Source organism: Anomalospiza imberbis, chromosome 3 (assembly GCF_031753505.1).
Source record: "Anomalospiza imberbis isolate Cuckoo-Finch-1a 21T00152 chromosome 3, ASM3175350v1, whole genome shotgun sequence".
NCBI lineage: Eukaryota > Metazoa > Chordata > Aves > Passeriformes > Viduidae > Anomalospiza > Anomalospiza imberbis.
In genome coordinates this window covers 83,603,771-83,626,872 of record NC_089683.1, presented here as the reverse complement: position 1 = coordinate 83,626,872, position 23,102 = coordinate 83,603,771, and the positions used below count along the sequence as shown (strand labels likewise).

The 23,102-nt window shown below is 45.4% G+C and overlaps 1 protein-coding gene across 3 annotated transcripts; it reads left to right on the top strand.

Moving 5' to 3' along the window:
* The first annotated feature begins 8,357 nt into the window (after positions 1-8,357).
* Positions 8,358-23,061, top strand: CCDC167 (coiled-coil domain containing 167). 3 transcript variants are annotated; one of them, XM_068185471.1, is made up of 5 exons: positions 10,040-10,204; positions 10,620-10,692; positions 17,588-17,682; positions 20,092-20,144; positions 22,224-23,061. In XM_068185471.1, the coding sequence occupies exons 2-5, from the start codon at positions 10,681-10,683 to the stop codon at positions 22,325-22,327; spliced, it is 264 nt and encodes an 87-aa protein (XP_068041572.1). In that variant the 5' UTR covers positions 10,040-10,204; positions 10,620-10,680; the 3' UTR covers positions 22,328-23,061. The 3 variants fall into 3 exon arrangements, with proteins under 3 accessions (XP_068041574.1, XP_068041573.1, XP_068041572.1); XM_068185473.1 differs by lacking the exons at positions 10,040-10,204; positions 10,620-10,692 and adding an exon at positions 8,358-8,421; XM_068185472.1 differs by lacking the exons at positions 10,040-10,204; positions 10,620-10,692; positions 22,224-23,061 and adding exons at positions 8,367-8,421; positions 21,256-22,155.
* The last annotated feature ends 41 nt before the right edge of the window (positions 23,062-23,102 follow it).

The following is a 23,102-nucleotide window of genomic DNA, read 5'->3' as shown; positions in this document are numbered from 1 at the left end:
TTACATAATGAAATCATTTCCCATGAAGCTGTATTTGTGCCATCTTTTTATATTTCAAGCCTGTTCCTGTTCTCTTATTTTTTTTCCCCTCAGTAGTAGCAGCAGCAGCAGTGTACTTAGCCTGGTAAATAATGCATACTGCTCTCACTGCTATGCAGATAGACAAAGGCAGGTAGTGTATCAAAGAATAAAATTGTACTGTGTATTGCAGTGTAATAGCTGTAATTTAGTGCCCTGTGGGCGATCCGGAGATTCAGAAAGTATCAGAGACCCATGCTCAGTGCTGACTGACAAGATGACTGGAGATACAGCACAGTGTTTGACCTTTGGATTGTTTCCAACCTAAGCAGAGCCATAAAAAATTCAGGAGACCATGCTGTCTTTCAGCAAAATGGTTTGTGGGGTGGATAAATAGATGGATTTTGTGTGAACACACACAGTATATTTATGTGGGTGCACAGAGATAATTAAAGAACCACTGATCAAGACCCAGACTACTTATATAACAGAAATGGCTGGGGAAGCTGGGGGTGTATCAGAGTTGTTTTTTATTATCTGCTTGCAAGAACAAAAGGAAGTCTTCATTAGGGTGCCAGCTGGATCCCAGCTCAGGAAGTCTCAATTGATTTCACATGCAGGCTAGCAGCTAATGATGTGTGCGTGTGTCTGTCTGTCTGATTTCAGCTCTTTGGTCATCTCAGATTTGGGGGCATTCAGATTTCTTGCCAGGTTCCCATTTTTTGAGCATTTATCTCCACCAATCACCCAGTAAGTCATTTGAGAAAGCAGAAATGATAGCAGAAGAAATAATGCTATTTTCAGACTCCCTACTGACCTCTTGATCAGAGGCAGTGAGCCACACGTTCCCTTGGAGCTCAGCAAAGACCTGGAAGGATCTAATCACTCTCTTTCTACCTAAACAAGACAAAAGCATGCAGGGATGCACAGGGCTATCACCTCCCATTTGCAGACATCTTCGTGTAGGAGCAAACTTCTCTATTCTCCCTCCTCAGGGAGCCTGAAACACTCCCTGTCCTTACAAGCCTCTCTCCCATTACCCCAGGGAAAAAGAGAAGCAAAGGGTCAACCCATGTTGTCCTAGGAGTACAGGGGCCTGATGACCACCAGGATGAACAAGAGGGGCTTTGAAGCAGGAGGGTGACTGGGAAGGACAGTACTTAGCATAAATATTAGGCACTTTCTTTTCAAAAAACATCTCATTGTCCAGAAAACCACATGACACAATAGAGGACAAGTCCCTCACTGTCCCTGCAGACGAGGATGGACTCAGTTTGACTGCACTGCAAGGTGCATGAGCCAAGGAATACATTTACATGGCTGTCTTCTCTCATAACAACTGACAGCTCTGTTAGGATCGGCCACAGCACTCAGCAGCCTCTCTGCCACATGACAGGCCTGCAGAACGTGGGAAGAGGTACAGATTTGGTTTGTCCTGCCTCTGTCAGCAAGACTACAGAATCCTTGAACACTTCGCTATTCTAACAGTACCTGGAATCTTGTAGGACAAGTTCCCCATGAGATCTGAATAGAGAATACGGTGCTTTTGACAAACAGCAGATGTGATTCAGCTTCTGCCTGCCTTTTACAGCACTGTGATCTGAAACTGGAGATCTTAATGCCCCTGGGACAAGGAAATGAGGGAATGCCACACATAAATTGAGTAGAAAAGTCAAGATGGGAACAGAAGAGAATTTGCCACCCACCCATTATCTTCTAACAGACAGGTAAAGAAGTAGAGAAGGTGAGAATGGGCTCACAAGAGCAGGAATGGAGACACTGTACCAGATGACTGAGCTAGAAACCAGACACCCAGCACAGCACCACAAATGCAGGGTGTGAGCTCTGCATCATCAGGCCAATCTTGCCACCCTAAATCTCTGCAGTCTACTTGCTAAATAAGTACTTTCTGGTTCCCTGGAGCTTATTCAAGGGTATAAATCTCCAAGAAAAGGCTTGGGTTCTGAACATAGCTGAGGGACCGCAAGTCAAAAACATTGCTATAAAGCCAAGTCACCCAATTCTGAACTGGCAGGGGAGCCCAGGGGGGTCTCCTGAAGAGACTCTTCAAGATCCCTCAAGCAGAAGAAAACTTGTCTGGGGTAATTGTGATGGTCAAGTTTTCCTTCCTCTGATACTTGGCAAATGTTAAAAGCAGGGCATGCTGTTCTACTCAGCCATGCCCTGATTCAGAAATACACAGCTCCCTGTGACTTCCCAGGCAACCCACAGGGCCCTGTACTGCTTCTGCATCACGCTGCCCATCTCTGTGATGGATGCATCTCTTCTGGCTGCAGAATAAACTCAGGCACAGGGTTATGGCCCCAATAACACAGCACTTCATAAAGCTGCTTGGGTCTCTCTCTCTATTCTCAGATATTTATAAGGGACACATCCCCACAATATATCTGACCACTTCACACTCAAACAGATTTTTTTTTTTTCTTGTAACTGCGCTCTTATCCTTGCTCAATAGATAGAAACCATGCCCACGCAATTTATTAGATCCTCAAGATGATGCAATGTGGGGAGGAAAGAAATATTTTCATAAAGTATAGAACAAAAATGACTGGGACAGGCCAAAAAGAATGCCTCTGAACTGGTACCTGGTATAAGAACAGTTGGGCTGACATGTGCAGGGGGAATGGGCAGAGACTAAAGCAGAAGGAATCTCCAATTTCAGTAATCCATTTGGGCAAATCTGTAGCTCTGTTTCCAGGTGTGCAGAGTGGGACACTTACAGTGGACCCATGGAACCTTCTTAGATCACATCTCTAAAAGCCATTGCTCCAGTTCTCCTGCTTCCTCCGCATTAACACAGCCTGATTTGGAGTTCAGCTTCATTCAGCATCAAAGCAAGATCTGTGATTACACGCTGTGCCTGGCTTTGTGAAAAGCAGGACTCCATCTGTTCCCACCACAATTACTGCACTGCATGGACAGACATGATCTTGCATGAGGCACACAACTCCTCAGAGCCCTTCATGTTTGACCGAGTTGAATCTGACATGGACTTTCATCCAAACAGAATCTATTGATGAGTGCAGGCATTAGCCTGAACTACAGAATCCTTTCTTAGTCCAACTTTGCATCTCAACAATGTCAGTTCTGTCTCCGGTAGGTTGTTTTGATTAATTTCATTTCATTAATTCTATCATCTCAAGCTGTTCCCAGAATGTGTGTGAAGCCTATCAATGTGGAAGCAGAGAACATGATGCCCACAAACTGAAGATGCAGTCCATTGGATTCTCAATATTTATCTTCCCAGAGGAAAAAAAACATCCCACAATACTGGAGCATCTTTCAGACATCTGAAATCTGACAGTATTTTTTGTTGCTCTTCTGCTCTTGGGTGTCATTTAATTCTACTATCTTTGCTGGAAGAGGCAGACATGTCTGCACTGGAATTTTTGTCCCCTGGTCATCATTGCAGAGGTAATTTCATCCCTTATAGAGCTTGGGGAGAAGGCAGGGAACTTATATGATGGTCCTACAAGAGGAAAGTGGGGGAATAATTAAGCTCTATAGCCCAGTTCTAGCTCACAGCACCTCTCTGTTCTCTGCGTTGTTTGCACTTAGTTTCTCCCAGGAGGTTAACACACAACCTCTGCTCCAGAGATATCTTCTACTTATTCCAATGTGTTAGAAGCCATCATGTCCCAGGGATTCCCCATTCTTGCTGCCTTCAGCATCATGATGCTTTCTTCCATCTCTTCACAGGTGCAAGTATACAGCTAGAGGCCAGCTCACCCTGCCTGCTCTCACCTCTGCTTTTCCCTGCAGAGAGGCTTCTCCATCGACACAGCACAGTGATCTCCTTCCTTCTGTGCTCCCAGTGGCCAGATGCATGTGGTACAGCAGGCCTGGGAGGGGAGAGGAGACATAGCATTGGGCTAGAGCTGGACATGCACTATGCTGGGGGACACCTGTTTGCAGAAGGTTCCTGGAAAGCCCCCTCCTGTCTCATGGGCCCTTGAGATATTGCCTAACAAGATGGGGAAGGATATGCTTGGGACACAAAGGGCTGCCTGCCATGGTATAGCCAAGCATAAGAAGTGAGGCTCCTGATTCAGTGCTAGCCCAGCTACTTCATTGCTGTGAAGATTGGGTCAGATACTGCCTCACATCAATAAAGTGAGACATCTGGCCTCAGCTTCCTCTCAGACTTGTCAGAGGACTGATTCATTTGTCCTTAGAAAGCACAGTGAATCTTGCAGAAGGAGAGTGCAAAAAGAGGTAGGAAGGTAGTAAATCAGGAGTGCCCAGGAACATTGTCCTAGATACATCGTGTAAACTAGCACAAATGGCTCACATCCATATTATTCAACTCTCTTCACCACTGAAACCATGACCTCATTGAACAGCCCATTGGAAATGGTCCTCTGCCTATAACTCCCAAATCATGCCTGGAAATTGTCTGGGACAGTCCTAGTGGGACCAAATAAAATCATGCCAGGGGTATGCTGACACTTAAATCTGATGATTGAGTTTGTATTCTAGGAATGTTTCCTGATGTTGCTTAATTTACTAATAACGACTTAATTACTAGTGAAGACTTAATGTCTGTTCTATTAAATTACCCTCAAAGTCAGCACTGCCCTGATAAAAATCAGCAAGGGTTCCTAAAGCTTCCTGAAAACTTTGATTTCTCAGTCATTACCTTCCCATCTCCTCAATAAATGTGGAAAAAGTTATTAAATAATCAATTTGTTATCACTTAAATATAATCAGGTAATACAAAAAAGCCAGCAGAGAAAAAATCAAGAACAAATCATGTAAACTGTTTAGCTTTCTTTGTCACAGTAACTGAAATAGTAGAGAGAGCAAGCCCAGCAATGCAGGCTGTCCTGATGTGTAGTAAGGCTTTTTGAAACAATATTTGTCATAGGGATGCACTCTGAAACTAGTTATCAGTCGTTTGTCATCAGATCTGGAGGACTTACAAAGAACGGATCTATCAACTTTTTTCCCCAGTGACTTGGATAATCAAACAAAGTATGTTTATAAAATGCATAGTTGGCCTCAAGTCTGGAAGATCATGCAAGACAGAGGCACAATAGGGGAAAAAATATTTTGGCAAATTGGAGAAATAGCTCACATTCAGCCAGCTAAAATGTCCTAAAACTGGTGCAAAATACTGAACTGAGAAAGGGAAGAAATTAAATGCACCAATAAAGAAATGGGTAACACCTACCTAGACTTCAGCACTGAGGAAACATTGAGGAGTCACAGGGCTGTTAACTAAATAAGAACTGCCATTGTGAAAGTATTGCATTAAAAGACAAATTTCCTTCTTGGCTGCATTAGTAGGGCATACTGCCTATAAGACAAAGGGGATAATTTTTGGCTTTCTCAATACACCCAAGTTAGATAGGATTAGTCTAGGTTTGGATGGGAGAAAGGTAACAAACAGTATAAAAGGTGCAAAATGCATAGGATTGAAAGAAGAGGACTGAGTCTAGCAGGAAGAAAACAGAAGTGGGTATATGATAATGAACCTCAGATACATAAAGTTATTAGAAGATGCTGATCGATTGCTCCCCATGTGTGCTGAGAATAGGTCAACATGCAACAAGCTCAATTAGGTTATAGAGAGGAGACAAAACTTTCCCTGCTGCCAGTCAATGAGCAGTGTAAGAGGTGCTGAGAAGGTGGCAGCATTCTTGCTGTGTTATACACAGGTACAGAAAACACTGTTTGGGTGGTGTATCTGATCCTGCCTCTGCACACATAGTGCAGTGTCTCCTGCATGTTCCTTTAAGGCTTACACTTGTGTATTTTTTGTTTCTAACACCACTTTGTCACTAATTTTGGCTGCAAGGATGCAGAAGGGACAGCATAATCAGGGACACTGAGCAGGGTCTCACCAGGACCATATACAGTCTCATTACTGGATATGCTATTTGGTGCCCACCTGTATGTCACCACATCTTGAATCATCCTCTTACAGGCTTTCTGTTAGACCATCCCATTCCAGAGCCTACTAAAAACTATTTTATTCTTTTCCTCCTGCCTTTCTGGCAGGAGGTGTGTTCCATAATATGACTGCTCTCAAAGCTAAAAACTTTTGATTTCCAGCTTAGATATGCATGTTGACAGTAGCAGCTGCTTGATATGGAGTAGCTCAAATTTGTACTCATGTCCATAAATATTCTAAAATGCAGAAGCCCATATCATTGCATGTGAAAAACTTCCAGATCTGTTCTTCATGTTTCAAGAAGAAAAATACCATAAATTTGCAGAGGAAAAGTAAGTTTTTCTTTCTTGCATTAGCCTGTAGATGACATGAATGACATTACATAGGAAATGAAGACATAACAGGGATGGATGAAGAAAAGGTGTCCGCTGAGGGCAGAACCAGGAGACACAAGACCAGGTACCAGGCATAATGAGGTTATTAGCTTGATGGATTTAGTAGTGCCAGGAGGAGTAACACATTAATTGAAAACTGCTGCTTGCAATGGTGGGAATGGTGGCTTGCTTGTGAGGGAGGAACCAGTTCCCCTTTTCTGTCTTCCCAAAAGATGTGACAACAAAGGTCACAGTCATCCACCCGCAAAATGGTGTATGTTTGTCTCTCTGTGGAGAATTGTATGTGAGAATTGACAGCCCTCCCCTGAATCAATACTCACCTTTGTGAAGGAGAAAATGCTTTCTGTTGAACTAATAGCTATTTCAGCCCATTGTAAACCATAACAGATGGGTTTCTTCAAGCCTCTAAGCATTTTTAGATTGTATTTACACTCACTAATCAAGTTTTCTGTCTAAGGGGGGAAAAATAACATTCTCCCACTTTTTCATTTTCTCCCTCCCCCTGATGCTGTGCTTTCCTGGGGCTGCTGGCTGAGTCCTACTCAGCTTCTTTACTGCCTTCTGACTAGCTGCCTCTGCTTGCAAAGCAGTTTTCTCAGAATGTCTCACCTTGGAGATGGGAGTTTTGGTTCCTTTGGGTTCAGAAGTATAGACTCTGTTGCATAGAGTCAAGTACCACATTGGGAAGCAGAAAAGAGTACAGCTGTCCCTCATTTTTCTCCAGTCATAAAATGAAAGTGATGCTGTTACCAACACATGCCATCTCACACAGTAAAAATGAAGGGAGGGGCGCTGTTTGAAAGAAAATGAAACACACTAATTAGGTATCAGTATTATCACTGCTTGTATGACACACATCTGCACTCCCGCCGTTCTAGTAAAATTTCAGTCACCAGAGGGTATTTAGTCAAAATGAAAATTCTGTCTGTATGTCTAATAAATGGTGCTGCTGCCCAGCCTTCCTTGTTTGCCAGCAAATAGCACTGCTGCTCTCTGTCATGTAGCAGCCATGTCCTACCCTGAAGATAGATGCACATCAGTGGTGTTGCTTTTTTTTTTTTTTTTTTTTTTTAAATACAAGATTGCAGTGTTTCATAAAAAGCTTCATTGGTCAGAACAAGTGTTGACATGCATCTGTAACATCATGATTAGCATCTTACACTGAATTGGCTGGCATGCACGAAGTGCTATTTCCAGGTAGATCACACAGTCAGCTTTTCCTCAGCTGCTCTAGCACGACGCTAGCATTTGAATAGGAAGCCCCAAGAACAATCTGAATAAGGCAATCACAGAATCAATTAGGTTAGAAAAGACCTCTGAATCCAGCCTGTGATGAAATACCACCATGTCAACTAGACCATGACGCTGTGTTCCACATCATCTTTTCCTAAACACCTCCAGGGATGGTAACTTCACCTCTCCCTGGGCAGCCTGTTCCAATGTTTGACAACCCTTTCAGTGAAGAAATCCCTCCTGATGTCCAAAAAAAATTCTCATTTATCCCAACACGCAACAAAGCAGCCGTTCTGGGTTTGCCTTGCGTTTCCGAGGTTGCCTTCTTCCTGAGTGACCCCCGGCACTACAAGACCTGGTCTGGAGTGTCCAGGAATGCGCTGGCTCCACTTGAGCGAAAACCAGCTGATCGTTTCAGACCTGCCCAGACAGCACCCGAGGGGGCCGGGGTCTCTGAGGGGCGGAGAGGCAGGACCAGGCATGACCAAGCAGTCCCACCTCAGCTTCCCAGCCTTCCGGTCCTCCCGCAGCCATCCCTCATCCGCTACCACTAGAGAGGGCAGAGGAGGATGCGGGCAGCAGCGGCACAACGCGGATGCACCGCTCTGGCTGCCGCTCGCCCTCGGCTGTGTCGGAACCACGCCGAGAGGGCTCGCAGGACCGAACCCAGCCCCGGGGCCAGCGGCTCCATGGGTACGGGCAGCCAGCGGTGCCCTTCCCCAACATGGCACCGGCCCAGCCCAGGGCAGCGCGCGGCCCCGCTCCAAGGCGGCGGCGCGCGGGGCACGCCTGCGCATGCGCGGCGGGCGGGGCCGGACCATGGGCTGGCGACGAGCGGGGCCGAGCGTGGCCCAGGAGGTGATGGGGGTGGGGGGCGACGCGGCGGCTGCTGTGGTGGCCGGGCTGGCGGGGGCTCGGAGCCGCTTCCTTACTCCCGGCTTTGAGCGACGGCGGGCGGTGTCCTTGCTCCTGCCGAGCCCTTGAGCCAGTGCCGTGGAGGGCCGTGGGTGTGTGTGCCCGTGGGAGTGCTGCGGCGGGCCGTGACCACCGGCCCGTTGTGTGCTGCTGCTTCTTGAGAAGAGCCCAGTGGTAAACTGGCATATGGGGGGCCTGTAAATCACAGCGAGGAGAAAGGGGAAAGGCTGGGGTTTAAGAGTATGTCTCCCTTTTAAAGCTGCTTTTTATTGTGCTTGGGTATTTGGTCTCTCCCTCACTGGAGATTGCACCTGTGCCATGTGCTTGAGGATGACTCTTCTTGAGCAGGGAGGTTGGAGCAGATGACCCACTGTGGTCCCTTCAGATCTTACCCATTCTGTGATACTGTGATCTCCTGGGTGGAAGGAGGGCTGCTGATAAGCTCTGTTGAAGCTTTGTCTTTCTGTAAACAAGCTGAGTTGTGTTAGTTAAGATCTCTCAGAAGAATATGTCTTTCAGGCTCCTGCACTGAACAATGTGGTCTGGGCTCAAGTCTGAGTTCAAGTCTGTGGGTTTGAATACTGTGGGGACAGCAAATCCTGATTGTTCCTCACAAATGGCTGAAATGGGACAGAATTCATTCAGTGAATCTCACTGGTCACTTCTGCCCTGAAGTCTTTTCAAGTGAGCACATGCACAACAGACCAAGGTAACCAGAATGGAAAGGCCAGAGAAATGGCAGGGCATGTCAGAAATGTGTCACCAGCTAGTAACATAAAGGTGAGTGTCACAGAATCCTTAGGGCTGGAAAGAACCTCTGGATATCATCTCATCCAACCCCCTTGCCAGGGCAGGGTCACCTAGAGCAGATCACACAGGAACGTGACCAGGTAGATTTTGAATGTCTCCAGAGAGGGAAACCCCACAGCCTGCCCGAGCAGCCTGTTCCAGTGGTCTGTTTCAGTGTAAAAAGGTTTTTTCCTTACACTGAGGTGGAACTTCCTGTGTTTTAGTTTACAGGCATTGCTCCTCCACCTCCTATCACTGGGCACCACTGAAAAGAGTTTGGCACCAACCTCTTCACACCCACCTTTAAGATATTTATATGTATTGATGAGATCCCCTCTCATCCTGCTGTGTAGAATAGGAGTTTGGTTTATGGTTACCTGGTGTGTTTCATTGGTTAGGCGTTCATTAGAGAAACACAGTTCTGGGCATTCTAACCCAAATATAACCACCAAAGGGAGTCCAGAGGGCTATGCTGACTGTCCAGGCTTCCTTTGGTTAGCCTACCAGAGAGAATTGAACAGTGATATATATATTTTTTGGTTTTTTGTTTTTGTTTTTTGTTTTTTTTTTTTTTGTTTTTTTTTTTTTTTGTTGTGGTTTGAAAAGTGGTAGTAGACAAGAAGAGTTGAGATGGTAGGGTCTACCTTGCAAAAAAAGGAGGTAGCAAAATGGCTCAGCCTGTTAGAGACCTGCTTTTCACAGAATGAAAAGGGACTGATTTTAGCTGCCACAGAAAATTCTTGCAAAATATTTGCGCTTTACATTAGGTTTTGGGGTTTTTTTAACAAGTTTTCAGGATGGAACATACTAGTTATGAAAGGATTGTAGAGCTACTCTTTTTTGTGCGCTATAGGTGAAAATCTCTGTGCAAAGACATTACTACAAGATAAAATTCTTTCCACTTGCAGTGATGACAACACTACTGAAGAGAGGTTAGGTGTTGCACAGCGCATTTTGGGGGACCTTCCAGGGTGTCCGTGGGGGGCCCCTAAGCTGTGAGTTTGCTGGTAGCAGCAGGCAGGCAAGGAGACTCCGCGCGGCTTCTGAGCGTGCTAATTAGATGAGGGTTTATTGGGGATCCTACCCCCAGGAGGCAGCATGGTTTCTGAGGGAGAGGGGGGAGGGGGAGAGAGGGGCCGAGAGAGCACCGGCCAGGAGAGCCGGCTAAGAGAGAGAGCGAAGCATCCCCCAGCACACTTAACAGGGAGATTCCAAGTGAGCACAGAATAAAATTGGGTCAATGGGATTACAGACACAGAATACTGCAGGGGAGGATCACAGGCCTAGAATAAACCATACATTTTCGAGGGGTGAGACAGAGCATACCATTTAACTAAAAAATAACACCACAGGGAGGAAGAAAAAAAAAAATCCCTTTATGCCAGAGGAAGAGAGGGCTGTGTTTCAGTTTGCATGACAACCAAGGTACTTGATTCATAATTTAAACTTATTCTGTTCAGTATTACCTTCTGAGCAGTTACGATTGTAAAGAAAACTTTTCAAATGAGTCTTAATACGGTGTGATGCATGACTAGCTTTGAAAGGCCTCATCTAGGCAGAGTCATGCTTGTTTAACTGAAGTCATGATGCTAAATGAATGCAATTTTCTATATGGACACTTATCAGATAAGCTTGTACTTACAAATTGCAGATGTAATTGATACAATCTGGCTTAAATAGATGTAAATGGATCTCCATAATGTTGTGTTGGTTTAAATTCGTGCCACTTCTTTCATATAGCTCTAGTCTTTTGACAAGCAGCCCTATTGGCAATGCTGAGCTGCATAGGACTTGCTTGAGGAAACTCATCAGGAAAATGAAACTGGCAAGAGTGGTCCATTTTGTACCAAAATAGTGAAAATGGAATTAACTCAAGAGAGTGACACGGATGACCAAAAGCATGGAGAACCTTATGCAAGAAACTACCAAGCATTCCAGGTCCTTTTGAGCTGGAAAACATGACTGCAAGGGACCCAGTATAGGCCTATATCCTCTGAATGCTATTTGTAGCTTTAAACTAAGAATGAACATACACCGTCAATACAAAGTTAGAGCTATCAAATGAAACCAGCAGCTGACAAGCTCAGAACAAACAGGAGGGGTTGGTTCTTCCCATAACCTGCTGTCATGGTTTGACATGGAAGTAAATTCTTTCAGGAAGTTGGGTCAAACCAATCAGTAGTCAAGTTTAGATATTAGCACCTAAAGTGACCACTGAAGGTATGGACATGCCTCTGAGAACACAGGGGGTTAAAAGCAAGAACTCCCAAGAGCTCGCTCTCTTTGGTTCCGGTCAGGGTGCTGTGCAGATCTCCCCTGCCCAGCCATGGGGCTGGGTGGGGGAGGGGGAGCCATGCGGCCTGGTCGAGGTGAGCTGAGGGGTAGAAGGACTGGAACCGAGCCAGCTCCCGTGGACGGAAGGGTGGAGAGAAGCGGAGATGTCTTTGTCGTTCCCCCCCTCCTACCCCCCCCCACAGAGGGATGAGACAGAGAGTCTGGATGGCACCTGTAACTTTGCCAGCGGAGGAGAAGGAGATGGAGGGGAAGGCGCCCAGCCTTGGCCTTGGGAATCAGCTGCTGGGCAGAGATTTCAGCCGTCCGGGGAGTCTGAACTTTTAACCCTTTCCTGGGAAATGAAGGCTTTGTAAAATATTACTCCTCCTTGATTTGAAGTAGAAGAGAGACAGTCTGGGATCTGAGATGATGGAAGAGGAAATTTTTGAGTTGGAAGGAGATGATGGAGTGGCTTGTGGCTGGACTTTTCTTGTTAGCCATAGACTGAAACAAATTCTCCTGACAGAAGCTGCACTTAGGGGGGTGCATTGATGAGCCAAGAGACTTGTTTCAGTGATTACCAGCAGAGGAGTGGAGAGAACAGAGGAGAGTTGAAGAAAGTGTGGAGAGGCCCTCTGTCTTCGAGGAAGAAGAAGAGGAGAAGAAGACCTCTGTTCTTGGACCCTTGGCCCCAGGGGAAAATGAGGGGGACTGTAGTCCCGAAATGAGAAACTGAACTGTTGTCTCTTTTGGTCCATGGCAAAGCATCCTTAAAGGAGCCCTATGAGCAGTCTGTCTATGCACGGTGTTGAGAGCACTGTGAGATAGAGAGTGTCACCATGGCAGATTTTCTCCGGGTGGTTGCCATGTGTGACATGGAGACACAAGGGTGGCAGTTGTGTTTCCTGGGGGGTCTGTGGCACAAGAGAGACTCCTGTCTCCCTCGAAGGACTGAGTATTTGATTATCTGAAGCGTGGCAATTTGATCAGGATCCTGGGTGGTGTCTCACTGTTGGGTTTGTTTGGAAGTTAGGTGGGAGTAGGAGGGGTGTTTTGGAAGGTCCTCATCCGGGATTTAGTGTTTGTAGTTTTATAGTAGTAGTAGTAGTTTAATAAAGTTCTTTTCTTTGTTATTAAGCTTGGGCCTGCTCTGCTCTGTTCCTGATCACATCTCACAGCAATTATTTAGGAAGGTGTATTTTCATGGGGGCGCTGGCATTGCGCCAGCGTCAAACCATGACACCTGCTGTGAAACTTCTTGCCAAAGGATATTGTAACCACTAAAAATACACTTGTGGTTCAGACAGCAACTAAAAAAAAAAAAAAAAAAAAAACAAAAAAAACAGAGTAGCAGAAAAGTGCATTAAATTAAAGGCAGCGCCTGGGCAGCAAAATGTCAGGTGTGTGTTTCTATAAAGTATTGTTACATGTATTGCTGAGTCTGACAGGGCAATGGCTGATCAGTGTCTATGAAAGAACACAAAGAATAGGGAAAAGGCCGACGCAGTTCATGTTCAGTGAAGCTGTTCTTGCAGAAGTTTTTGAAAATCTGGCCTGTATGCTCTGTGGTCATGTCTGTGTGTGGTCCTGCAGAGCCGCTGCTCTGGACTGAGGCAGGATGCACTGACTAATGAGATGGTCCCTGCGAAGCTGAAGGAGGAGGTGTCGGTAGGATCCAGCCTTTCCTCCTTTAGCAACACACAGGGTTGTTCTGCAGGAGCCATCTTAGACTTCACTAGTGGATCATCCTCTGCTGTGAATAGCTTGTCTGGTAAATATTTCTAAGCATGCTGTAGGCAGAATGTCTGTGAAATGATTTTCCAGCATGCAAAATGATTCCAAGAGCATGGAGAAAATGGAAGTGTGTCCATGAACAGCAAGTTAGCACTTGAATTTAAACAAATTTTTTCTCTGCTGGACTGATTTTAATAATCCAGCCAGATTTGTGGAGGTAGGAAACATTAATTCTTCTGTGAAAGAACAGCTCAAGTGTGCTGGCAGGTGACAAGGCACGTAAAGACTGCTCAGGGAAGGGGTTTTTTCTTTGCCCCCACCTCTTCAGTTGGCTTTGATCTGTTTTATGAGGGTCAGAAGATGAAAACCCCATTACCTAATGCTGTTGGATGTCGACGTATGTGTGATATGGCTCTTTACCAGTATCTTAATTAGGGAATTCATAAAAGTGGAGGGTGGATGCCAGTTCTTGAAAAGCGCTTTTAGCCTTTCTGCTGGAAAGAAAGAAAGAAAGCTTTCATTAATTTGCTACAAAATTTATTAAATGGGATCCAGCTCAATTCTATAAGCAAAGCTGCTTTTTCACTTCTCTCTTTGTCTCTGCCCTTATGTGAGCCATTTCAGGCTCTCTGCCCAAGAGGGTCCCAACAAATGGAATTTGTAATAAGCATGTAAGTCAGTTTGGATTGAAATCCATTCCAGGTCTCTAGCTTAAAAAGGTTTCAAGATCATGAGCAAATGTTGCCAGAATTTCAGCTGAATGTCTTGTCATACCTGTGGAGCAAAGGAGGCATGTGATCTTAGATACCTATTGTGCATCCAAAGCTGCTGGGACTTGACTTTCTGGAGTGTCTCCTGAGGAGCTTCAGAAGGGCAGCTCTGTGTGCCCAGATCTGTTGCCTGGATGTGAAGCACATATTTCACTCCCCCTTTTTAACTGGAACTACTTAAAGATGTTGCTGTGAGTTAAGTCCTGTGTCCCTGCTACCATCTATGTGAACCTGAGGAGCTGTCATGTGAACTTTCTGCTTGCTGCATTTCAGCTCTGTCCCAGAGGATCCCCTTCAAGGAAAGGAGAGCTAAAAGGAGGAAAGGTTCATCTTTGCAACTTAGGAGGCACTGTACTGAGATTGCCACTAAAGAAATAAGGCAGTGTGAAGTGCAAGGGTGGTTCAGCTAAGTGAGCTTGGCTCCTTGTTTTCCTGTGGGCTTCCAGTGTGCCCATGTATGTACCCCAACTAACCTCATGTATTATTTAGTAGGAGGGAAAGCTTTCCATCCACAGCAAGCTCAGGTGACCACCTACTTCTAGGATTGCTCTCCTGGAGAGCTAGCTGTAGCAGGGAATTATGGCAAAGCCCTATAGATTTTTTTTGTGCTACAATTTTACAGACTATGGCTCCCCTAGGAGTTTCCTTAGCAGTCCAGAGAGTAATCAGTAATTCTCAGGTATTACTCTGATTTTTTTCCCCTGTGCTTATTTTCTGTTTCTGTCTTTCTTTTGTTCTGCAGTGAAGAGTTACTTGGATGGCTGAGTTGCCGAGACACTCCTGGCTTGCAGGAGCAGCTCCTAAATGCCAAGCAAGGCAATGACATTGACATATCAAGATAGTGCTCTGCCCATAGTTTGGATCAGTGTCTGAGGCTTCTTATTCACATGAGCTGCCTTCAGGAGGCAGCTTATACTGTCTTAATTTATAAGTGGGGAAACTGAGGCACAGTGAATGGATAGCATCTGTGAATCCCCACTCTTGTCCTTCCTTATAATTCCTAATAACTCAGGCTAGCCAGAAGAAAAGAAGTAGTGAATTCTGAAAGAAAAGTATTTTGTTCATTCTGCAATCTGTTCCTCCTTCCTTGCTTTGTCTCTTATTCTGGTTATTTTTTATCCCTTATGCCCCCAGCTCAGCACAGCTGATGATGCAGTTCTGGGGCATGTGGTTTATTAGCAAATTATTGCTTTCCAGCAGGGGACCCAAACTTGGGTTTTGATTTAAGAGCAGTAAAACCAGTTGAAACTTTAAAGTATTATGTGGAATCTGGAGACTTTTAGTCAGCAGAAAGTAAAAGCACTGACAAAGTTGGGCAGAATATACTCTTGTTAAGTCTGATGAAATGAGGGAAGTATGGGCAGAGAATATACTAGTGAGAGCAACTGCCAGCTAGGAGGAGCAGGCATGGAGGAGAGGATTGGAGTGCAGTAGCATGGATAATTCAGTGGTGGGGTTGGCAGCTGACTAAGTAAAGCCTTCGTTAATTCTTTAATGTATTATTTAGCATTATTTTTAAATCTATTTCCAGAGAAGCCATGGTGCACTGTAATAATTTAACAGGCTAAGGAGGAGCCAGGTAATACATGCTGAAGCATCTTTTCCTGTGTGTGCACATAAGGGTTTCCAACAGCTAAGGGAGCAGAAATAGCCATTTGCAAATGGTAGGAACTGGTGAGGGAGATGGTAATTCTTAAATTTGACTGGACCAACATCCCACCTCTGCTGTACCACACCATGCTATTAAATTAACTTGCTGATAAGTGTGGTCAGAGCTGGCCTGGGTGAAGTCCTTTCTTGGCCCTGAAGCAGACTGGGGCAATGCATCATGCTGACTGAGTTGTAGTGCATAATAGGGCGATAAGCAGCTACAGTTAACATTCTTAACTAGCACAGATGGAAATGGAGGAAGACAATTGTCCTGATCCAGGCAAACCCAAGCACTGCCAAACACAGAAGCGCTATCCCCTGAGCTTTGGGATCAGGTGATGTGCCTTGGTGCTCCCCTTGGGCTCAGGAAGCTGTGCATGTGCCTCTGGGGAGTTTGGCATCTTGAATACTGGCAGAGTTGCCTAATACTCCAGGACCTTGGGATTGCTATCTGATAAATCAAAGATTTGAGCCTTCTTATATGTCCCCCTCCCCAGCTCTGCTGTGCTCCTTCCAGACTATTTAAATGACTGGTTAAACTTCTTTTCATGGTCTGCTTTATGCCAAGCCTCTTCTCTCCAGTCCCATTTAGTTATGTTTGCCTGCTTTTCCTAAGCAGAAGGTGTGAGATTGTTAATGAGCTCATTAACAGGAGCTGATCAGAACAGAGCTGATCCCAAAGCAGCAGTAATTTGGGATCACTACCTTTGATTTTGTTTCCCTTATTACTGTTTATGAATGTTTTTGTGCTCTGGGCTGCTTCTGTGGCTGGTGTCCAGGCAGCTCATTCCACCTTTACCCAGGACTGTGCTGCCTCTTAGCGTCTGGTGTGTGAAAGCTCCCACCACAGGGAGGCCGTGCTGCCAGGCTTGGCCTTTCCTGGAGAACCAGGCACAGCAGGAGTGTTGCACTAAGTAGCTCAAAAGAGAGGTCATTGCCACCTTAGTGCACCGAGGCCATTTTATTTCAGGCTAGGTTGTTGAGTTCATATTGTCTGATTAAGTCCTACTGTTTCCCTGCTGGAAGCAAGCTTGAAAGTCAAAGTTTTCCTTGAGATGTCTATGCTGTGGTTGCCAGGCAGAAGAGAGGAATGATTCCCAGAACTGTTTACCATGGTAGGATTCCCTCCTGGGCAGTCTGTTTGCATACAAGGAGATCAACCCTCCTGTGCCTAGCTGTGGTTACTCCCCTCCACAGGAAGACACAGGGGTGGCTGTTGGGATACTTGATGAAGAGACACAAGGAGATAACCAGTATTTTTCTGCATGGAAACATTTTGCTGCCAACACTTGGTACAGGTTGAAGGAGGCAGTGGCAAATGCTCTCCTGACCATACTGTGCAGACTTCTGTTGCTGTTGTAGATTTAGTTGGGTAAAAGAAATTGGAAGTATCCCTTTGTTCCCTCTTCACCCAGCCAGACAGCTGAGAGTGCTTTGTAGACTTCTGCATCCATTCATAGTGCTAAAATAAGACCCTGTTCCTCAGGCTTTGGTTTAGGCCAGTGTCTCTCTTTTTATCCTTTAATTGCATAAGGATACCTAAGATCACACCTTTGCTCGTGGACCCATATGCAAAGAAACCAGAGCAAGCTGGAACAGGATCAGATCCTAGCAAAAGGGTGCTGGCCAGCCACACAATAGGCAGTGTCAGGGCTGGTTTGGCTGTGTCTGAGGCGACAATCTTACAGTTGTCTGGGCTAGAATACAGGCTGAGCTGGGAGATGATCTCTCCCAGATGAGCTCTGTTCTCTCTGTGCTGTGATCTCTACACAGATCTGGGATTCTTCCCTTGATCTGGGGAGGAATAGTAGCTGAACTGCCACCATCTGAATGGGAATGAGTCCTTGTAAGTTGGGAGAAGAAATGGTGGTGATTGGTGTGGTGTTTTTCAGATTGATGGACTGGAGGAGAAGCTGACACGCTGCAGACAGAGCATGGAAGAGGTGGACCTTAAGCTGCGCAGAGAGAAGCTCAGCCCCGAAGGAAGGTATTGCTGACCAGCTCCTTACACAGCTGTGTGTATGCACTTCAGCTTAGCTGTCATCCTGTGTAGGACCAAGCAAGGACTCTTGAAGGGGTGGGAATGTGTGATTTCCCCATGACAAGACTCTCTTCTCACAGCTTGGAGCTTTCTTGGGGAACTTGTCTCTGTGAGAAGTGCAGTGATATAGAGAGAAAGCTGTATCTTATTAACAGCCTGACTCCAACCTGTGCCACAACCAGAAAAGTATTGCCTGAAACTTGCCAGTTCATTTGCAGGCTTGGCTCCTGGCATGTTACAAACTTGCTCTGAGAGTCCGGCAAAGGTTTTCTGCACACTGCTGCTCAAGCCTTGCTGAAGCCACCCAGGTTCAATCAGTGAGATGTGCAGCATCTACTGCTGAGGGCCAAACCAGGCTGGGATCCAGCTGCAAAAGCAGCTGAGGGAAAATATCTGTGTCTGTGTTGTTAATGTGTCTGGATGTAGGGATGAATTAATGCACTGGCTTTTCTTGGGAAAGCTAAGAGGGACAATTCCCCTGAAATCTATGGCTGCTGTAGAGGCAGCAGTTGTTGGCTTCTATAGCTGGAACTCAAGCAAGGACTTTGTCCTGGATTTTGTAGTAGATATAGGCAGAACCTGCTGTTTCTCTTGAGTGTGAAGCAAGAGATTTTAGATGTCCCAGCTGATTCTCAAATCTCTCTGCTTGAGGACATTTCTTCAGTCACTAGCATCCTACTGCTCTGCTCCAAGCAGAAAAAGGCTGGGAAGCTCAGTCATCAGCCCAGGGAGTGGTCCTGATAATCCTGGTGTTTACTGTACAGTACTGTCCTGTAGAGCCCCATTAGAAATGATCATAGCAATAGTGATGTCTCCATCTCCTGATATTTATCAGGCTTAGTTTAAGTTCTTTGTTAAACTCTCCTTTGTAGCCCCCCCACCCCGCTCCTTTACTGCAGTTTTATATCGCCATCCATATTTAGACAGGGTCCTGTCTTTTCTTTTCCTTCTTCACTAAAACTCCTCATCTCAACAATCCTCTTCTGGCCTAAATTCTCCTTGTTTACTGTCTGTATTTTTTATCTGGGGCTTAGGTGGCCAACAACCAAATCTACAGTTGTGGTAACTTGACAAGATGTGATAGATGGTGGTTTCTGTCTGAAATATAGGGCCTAGAGCAAAGAATTATGAATTAGGAATCTTGGAGCCTTCTGTGAATTTTACAGCTTGTATGGAAATAGAAACAGAACTTCCATTGTCCTATTCCAGACCCTTTGGAAAACCCTGGAGGGAAGGTACCGTGATCAAAATTATCGATTCAGTGCATAGCACACAAAGAGGAGCTCTGCTTTTCCACTTTGAAGTTCAGTTGTCATAGTTTCTTCATGTGTCATTCTCAAAGCTTCTTCTCTTGACTCTCTTCACAAATTTCTAAGTAGCATCTCAGTCATGTTGGTAAATCTGTTTTCTCACTTCCTCCTGGCTGCTCTCCACCCAGTTTTCTTCTAGAGCCCTTTCCTCTCCTACTGCTCCTGACGTAGCTTGCTTTCTTGCACTCTTACACTTAACTAGCTGTACACATAGATTTGGATCTCTTTCCTCCTACAGGCTGTTCTTGCTGTGCACCAAGGGGAACAGCAAACTCTGTTGCACTTTCTGCCTTCTCTGAACCAGGATACAATTTGTTAGTGCATGTTTATTTATGTGCAGAGTCTGAAAGGACTGACCGTTTCCTCACTGCCATAATGGAAACACTGCTGCTTTCAGGAATTTTATTTTGGATTTATATTTTAATCTGTATATTAATTAATCATCTTGTGCAGCTTAAGACAAGGGCTGGGTTGCCCTTAGACTTTTCTGTTATAATGAGTCTCCAGTCTAATGACAGGTTGTTTAACTTTTTAGTACTGGGCTTGGATTCAGCTTGTTTCCTTGAGTTCACCAATTTCTGTAAATTGGATACCTCTGACAAAGGGATCCCAGCTTCAAATGGTGAGAAGAATTACTGTTCCAGCACTAAGCCTAATGTGGTGGAGGGGCAGGATCCTCCAGAGAGCATATGAGGACTCTGCCCCATCCCATAGCTGTGTCAGAACTTCCTGCCTCACCTTGGGGAAACCAGAGTAGGGGACTGACCCAAGAGCCTCTTTCTAGCTCTAGTTTGCCTACACTGCTCTCCTGAAAGGAGAGATAGGAAGCAATTTGGGGGAAGGAAAAAATAATCTAAAATGCTGCATGTCTTCTCTTGCACAACTGGGTATTTCTAAACTGTCACCTTTCCAACAGTGTGGGGGTGAGGGGCTCATCCTCTAAGCAGATATCCCCAGCAGTGGGGACAGTCTCTCTTCCATCGTGTAAGCAAAGAAATAGGCTGTGTTCTGCTTCACGGGTAATGAACTCCTCTTCTCATTACAGAAAGTCACTGGAGAGAGAGCGAAACTTACTAATGACCAAAGCTGACAACTATGGTAAGAGGTTCATTAAAAATGATCCCTCTGGGCAGGATGGAATCAGTGCTGCTGCTTAGCTTTGTCTTCAAGCTCCTGCCACCTCTGACTTCTGCCTTTGAATTTAGCTTCAACCAAAGGGAAATGTAGTCAGCATATTATATATAATAGGAGTCTGCATCCTCCCACTTGAGCTGTACCCCATAGGGAAAAAAATAAGCATCAGCTAATGAAGGGGAGAAAATAACCCCTCCACATACCCCAAATTACCAGTCTTTAGATAATCATAGCTAACAGATTGGCTCGAGTAGCTTTTAACATCCCTCCCCCCAAGTTTTTTTTTCCTTGTAGAGACTTGCTAGGCAAGAAGGCAAGTGCTATCAGGAGTGTAGCAAAGTATACCTTCCTTGGGGAGGGTTCTAACTGCATCAATTTATGAGGCCACTCAGCACAAGAGCATAGTGATTCACACTGATATGCTACCTGCACTTCTAGAGAGCCAGGGTCTTTCCTTGCTGCAAGTCCTGCTGTAGACAGTTAGAATGAAAGTCTCTCTGAGATACCATACTTGACAGGACTTCCATTCCACTAGAGGTGCTGCTTTGTACATCTTCAGGCTCCTGGTATTGATCAATGTGTTACCTGCTTGGCAGTACTCTGCAGCTGTGCAAGCAGCAGAGCTCCCACAAGGGAAAAAGGCACAAGTATTCTTTTAGGTCTAGAGGGTTGAAAGCTGGGGTATGGCCAGCAAATTTGTAATTGTAACTCATGCTAGAGGACTGTTTCCAGAAGAGTAACAGTTACTTTAAACAGACAGAAAGCTGTTCCCTAAGGGCCTACCACTAGGAGACAGCAGAAGACTGAAAATTGCTGCTACCCTTTTACCAGCCAGCAGTCAGCCATCCCTGCTGTCATCAGCAGAGCAGTCTGACAGCAGCTCAGACAGCAGCAACAGCCTCACCTAATGGTGACATCACTGCTGTGGCCTCTGACTAAATCTTTCCTTATTCCAGCTGATGCACTTGAGGCCATGAACAGCAGCTGTTGACAATGGCATTGTCAGCATCAGTTTAAGCTGGCACTGCTGTGCATGAGGTTATGTGACCCTGTCACCTCCTTTATGGCCTTTCAGATTCAAGCAGATTGCTCTATGGCTGCAAGAGAATACTTGTATTCGGTGAAGAATGGGGCAGAAGGAACAGCTAAAAGTCTCTTTTGATTACCAACACCACCTGGGGAACTGCTGGAGGCTGCTTGTGCAAACTGTAGAGGCAGTAACTCTGCAGATGAACTCAGCAACAAAAGCAGTCTGTCCACTCCCAACCTTGCCTGCAACACACTTAGTGCTGTTTGGCCTTGCAGTGTGAAAGGCTGGAAGCCTCACTGCTTGCCTGTACCAGCCAGCAAAGTTTTGTGGTACAGAACTAGCAAGAGTGGGGTTCTCGTCTTTGGTAAAGGGAACCAAATAGAAATGGAGATTGGCAAGACTCCATACTTGAAGTAGCCACTGTCTTCCTCTCTCTACATCTGTGGTTCTTAGGTTGCTTTCCTTCTTCTCCCTGGTTTACCTATCTCTAAAAAGCTTCAGACCCCAACAGAGTAAGAGTGTCCAGGTTCAGACCTTTTCCACACTGATCCTTCTGAGGTGTAAGGAAACACAGATTCTGCAGCATTCAAAGGTGGCTACAGTTGTATTTAAATTTTAGCACTAAAAAGAGCTACCAGGCTGTTACATCTAGAAGACAGTAGAAATAGCTCTCTGCCCTCCTGTCTCCTTCATTCTCTTAGGGAGCAAGCAGTTATTCTAATGACAGTCTGTCCTTAGTAGAGGCCTACAGCAATGTCATTTGCCAGCAGGAACTGGTCTGGCACTGAATTATCCAACACAGCTACCACGAGTGTCAGGATGAGAGCAAATGAAAGGGTTCCTACTAGTTTGGGTAGTTACTTCCCATGCAGCACACTGTGTTGGCAGCTTTCCATACTGCTCCCAAAATTTTTGCCTGTGGCCGAGGAAGCTTTGTGTTTCTAAGCGAGTTTTGAAAGGTGTAGCTACAACATGAAGAACCTTCACAGGCAAGTCTTTTGTTTGTTCCCCAGAGAAAGAACTGAGTGTGCTTCGTAAGGAAAATCGCAAGAATGCTGCCCTTGCTGTGGCCATGGCATTGCTGATTGCTTTTATTTACGCCTGCTGGACGATGTGATTGCACTCAAGAATTCTCCCTGCTGAACAAATTACTCCTGCAAGTAGCTCTTCCTCCTCTCACCATTATGCCTCCCCCAAGGGTAAGGATCAGCATTTCAAATTACTGTTCTTGTTTATTGTCTCCAAGCCTTGCTGTAGGGAAGATTTTTTTTCTCTGCAAATTGAGGAGGACAAGAGACAAACCAGAAATCACAGCACACTTGTGCTTGGAAATCGGGTCAAGCAGAGCTCAAGGTGGTGCCATCTTAGCCAAAACACAGTCAGGACCATCCAGCCAGATCCAGGAAGGCAATACATTCTCCCTTTTGAAGAGGACTTTTGTGATTGCAGACAGGTGCTTTCTACCCAGCCCACACCTTGGCTCCTGTGACACAGTCATAAATTGAAGGGACCAAGCTCTTGATGCAAAGGGTAATCTGTAGGTATTGTAAATCTGTATATTCCCAGGGCTGAGCTAACGATGCTTCCTCCTCCACCCTGACTTCCAGGAACAAAGAAATCCTACATCCACAAAAGCAGATAGGATGTAGGTATCTTTGCAAGCAGGGAGCATCCACATTGAGATATAGGTGCTCGGACTGTGAGATGATCTGCCTACCTCTCCAGTGCATCAGAGCTTGGTAGCCATTTTGTGCCTTTGAGAATCAGCATTTGCAGAAGACAATTTACTATCAACTCCCAGAGATGAAAGTGCTTCTGTAGAGCTTTAAATAAAATAATTTCACCTTTTAATTTTGTTTTGTTTATTTGGTTGGGTTTTTTTCCCCTGTTCT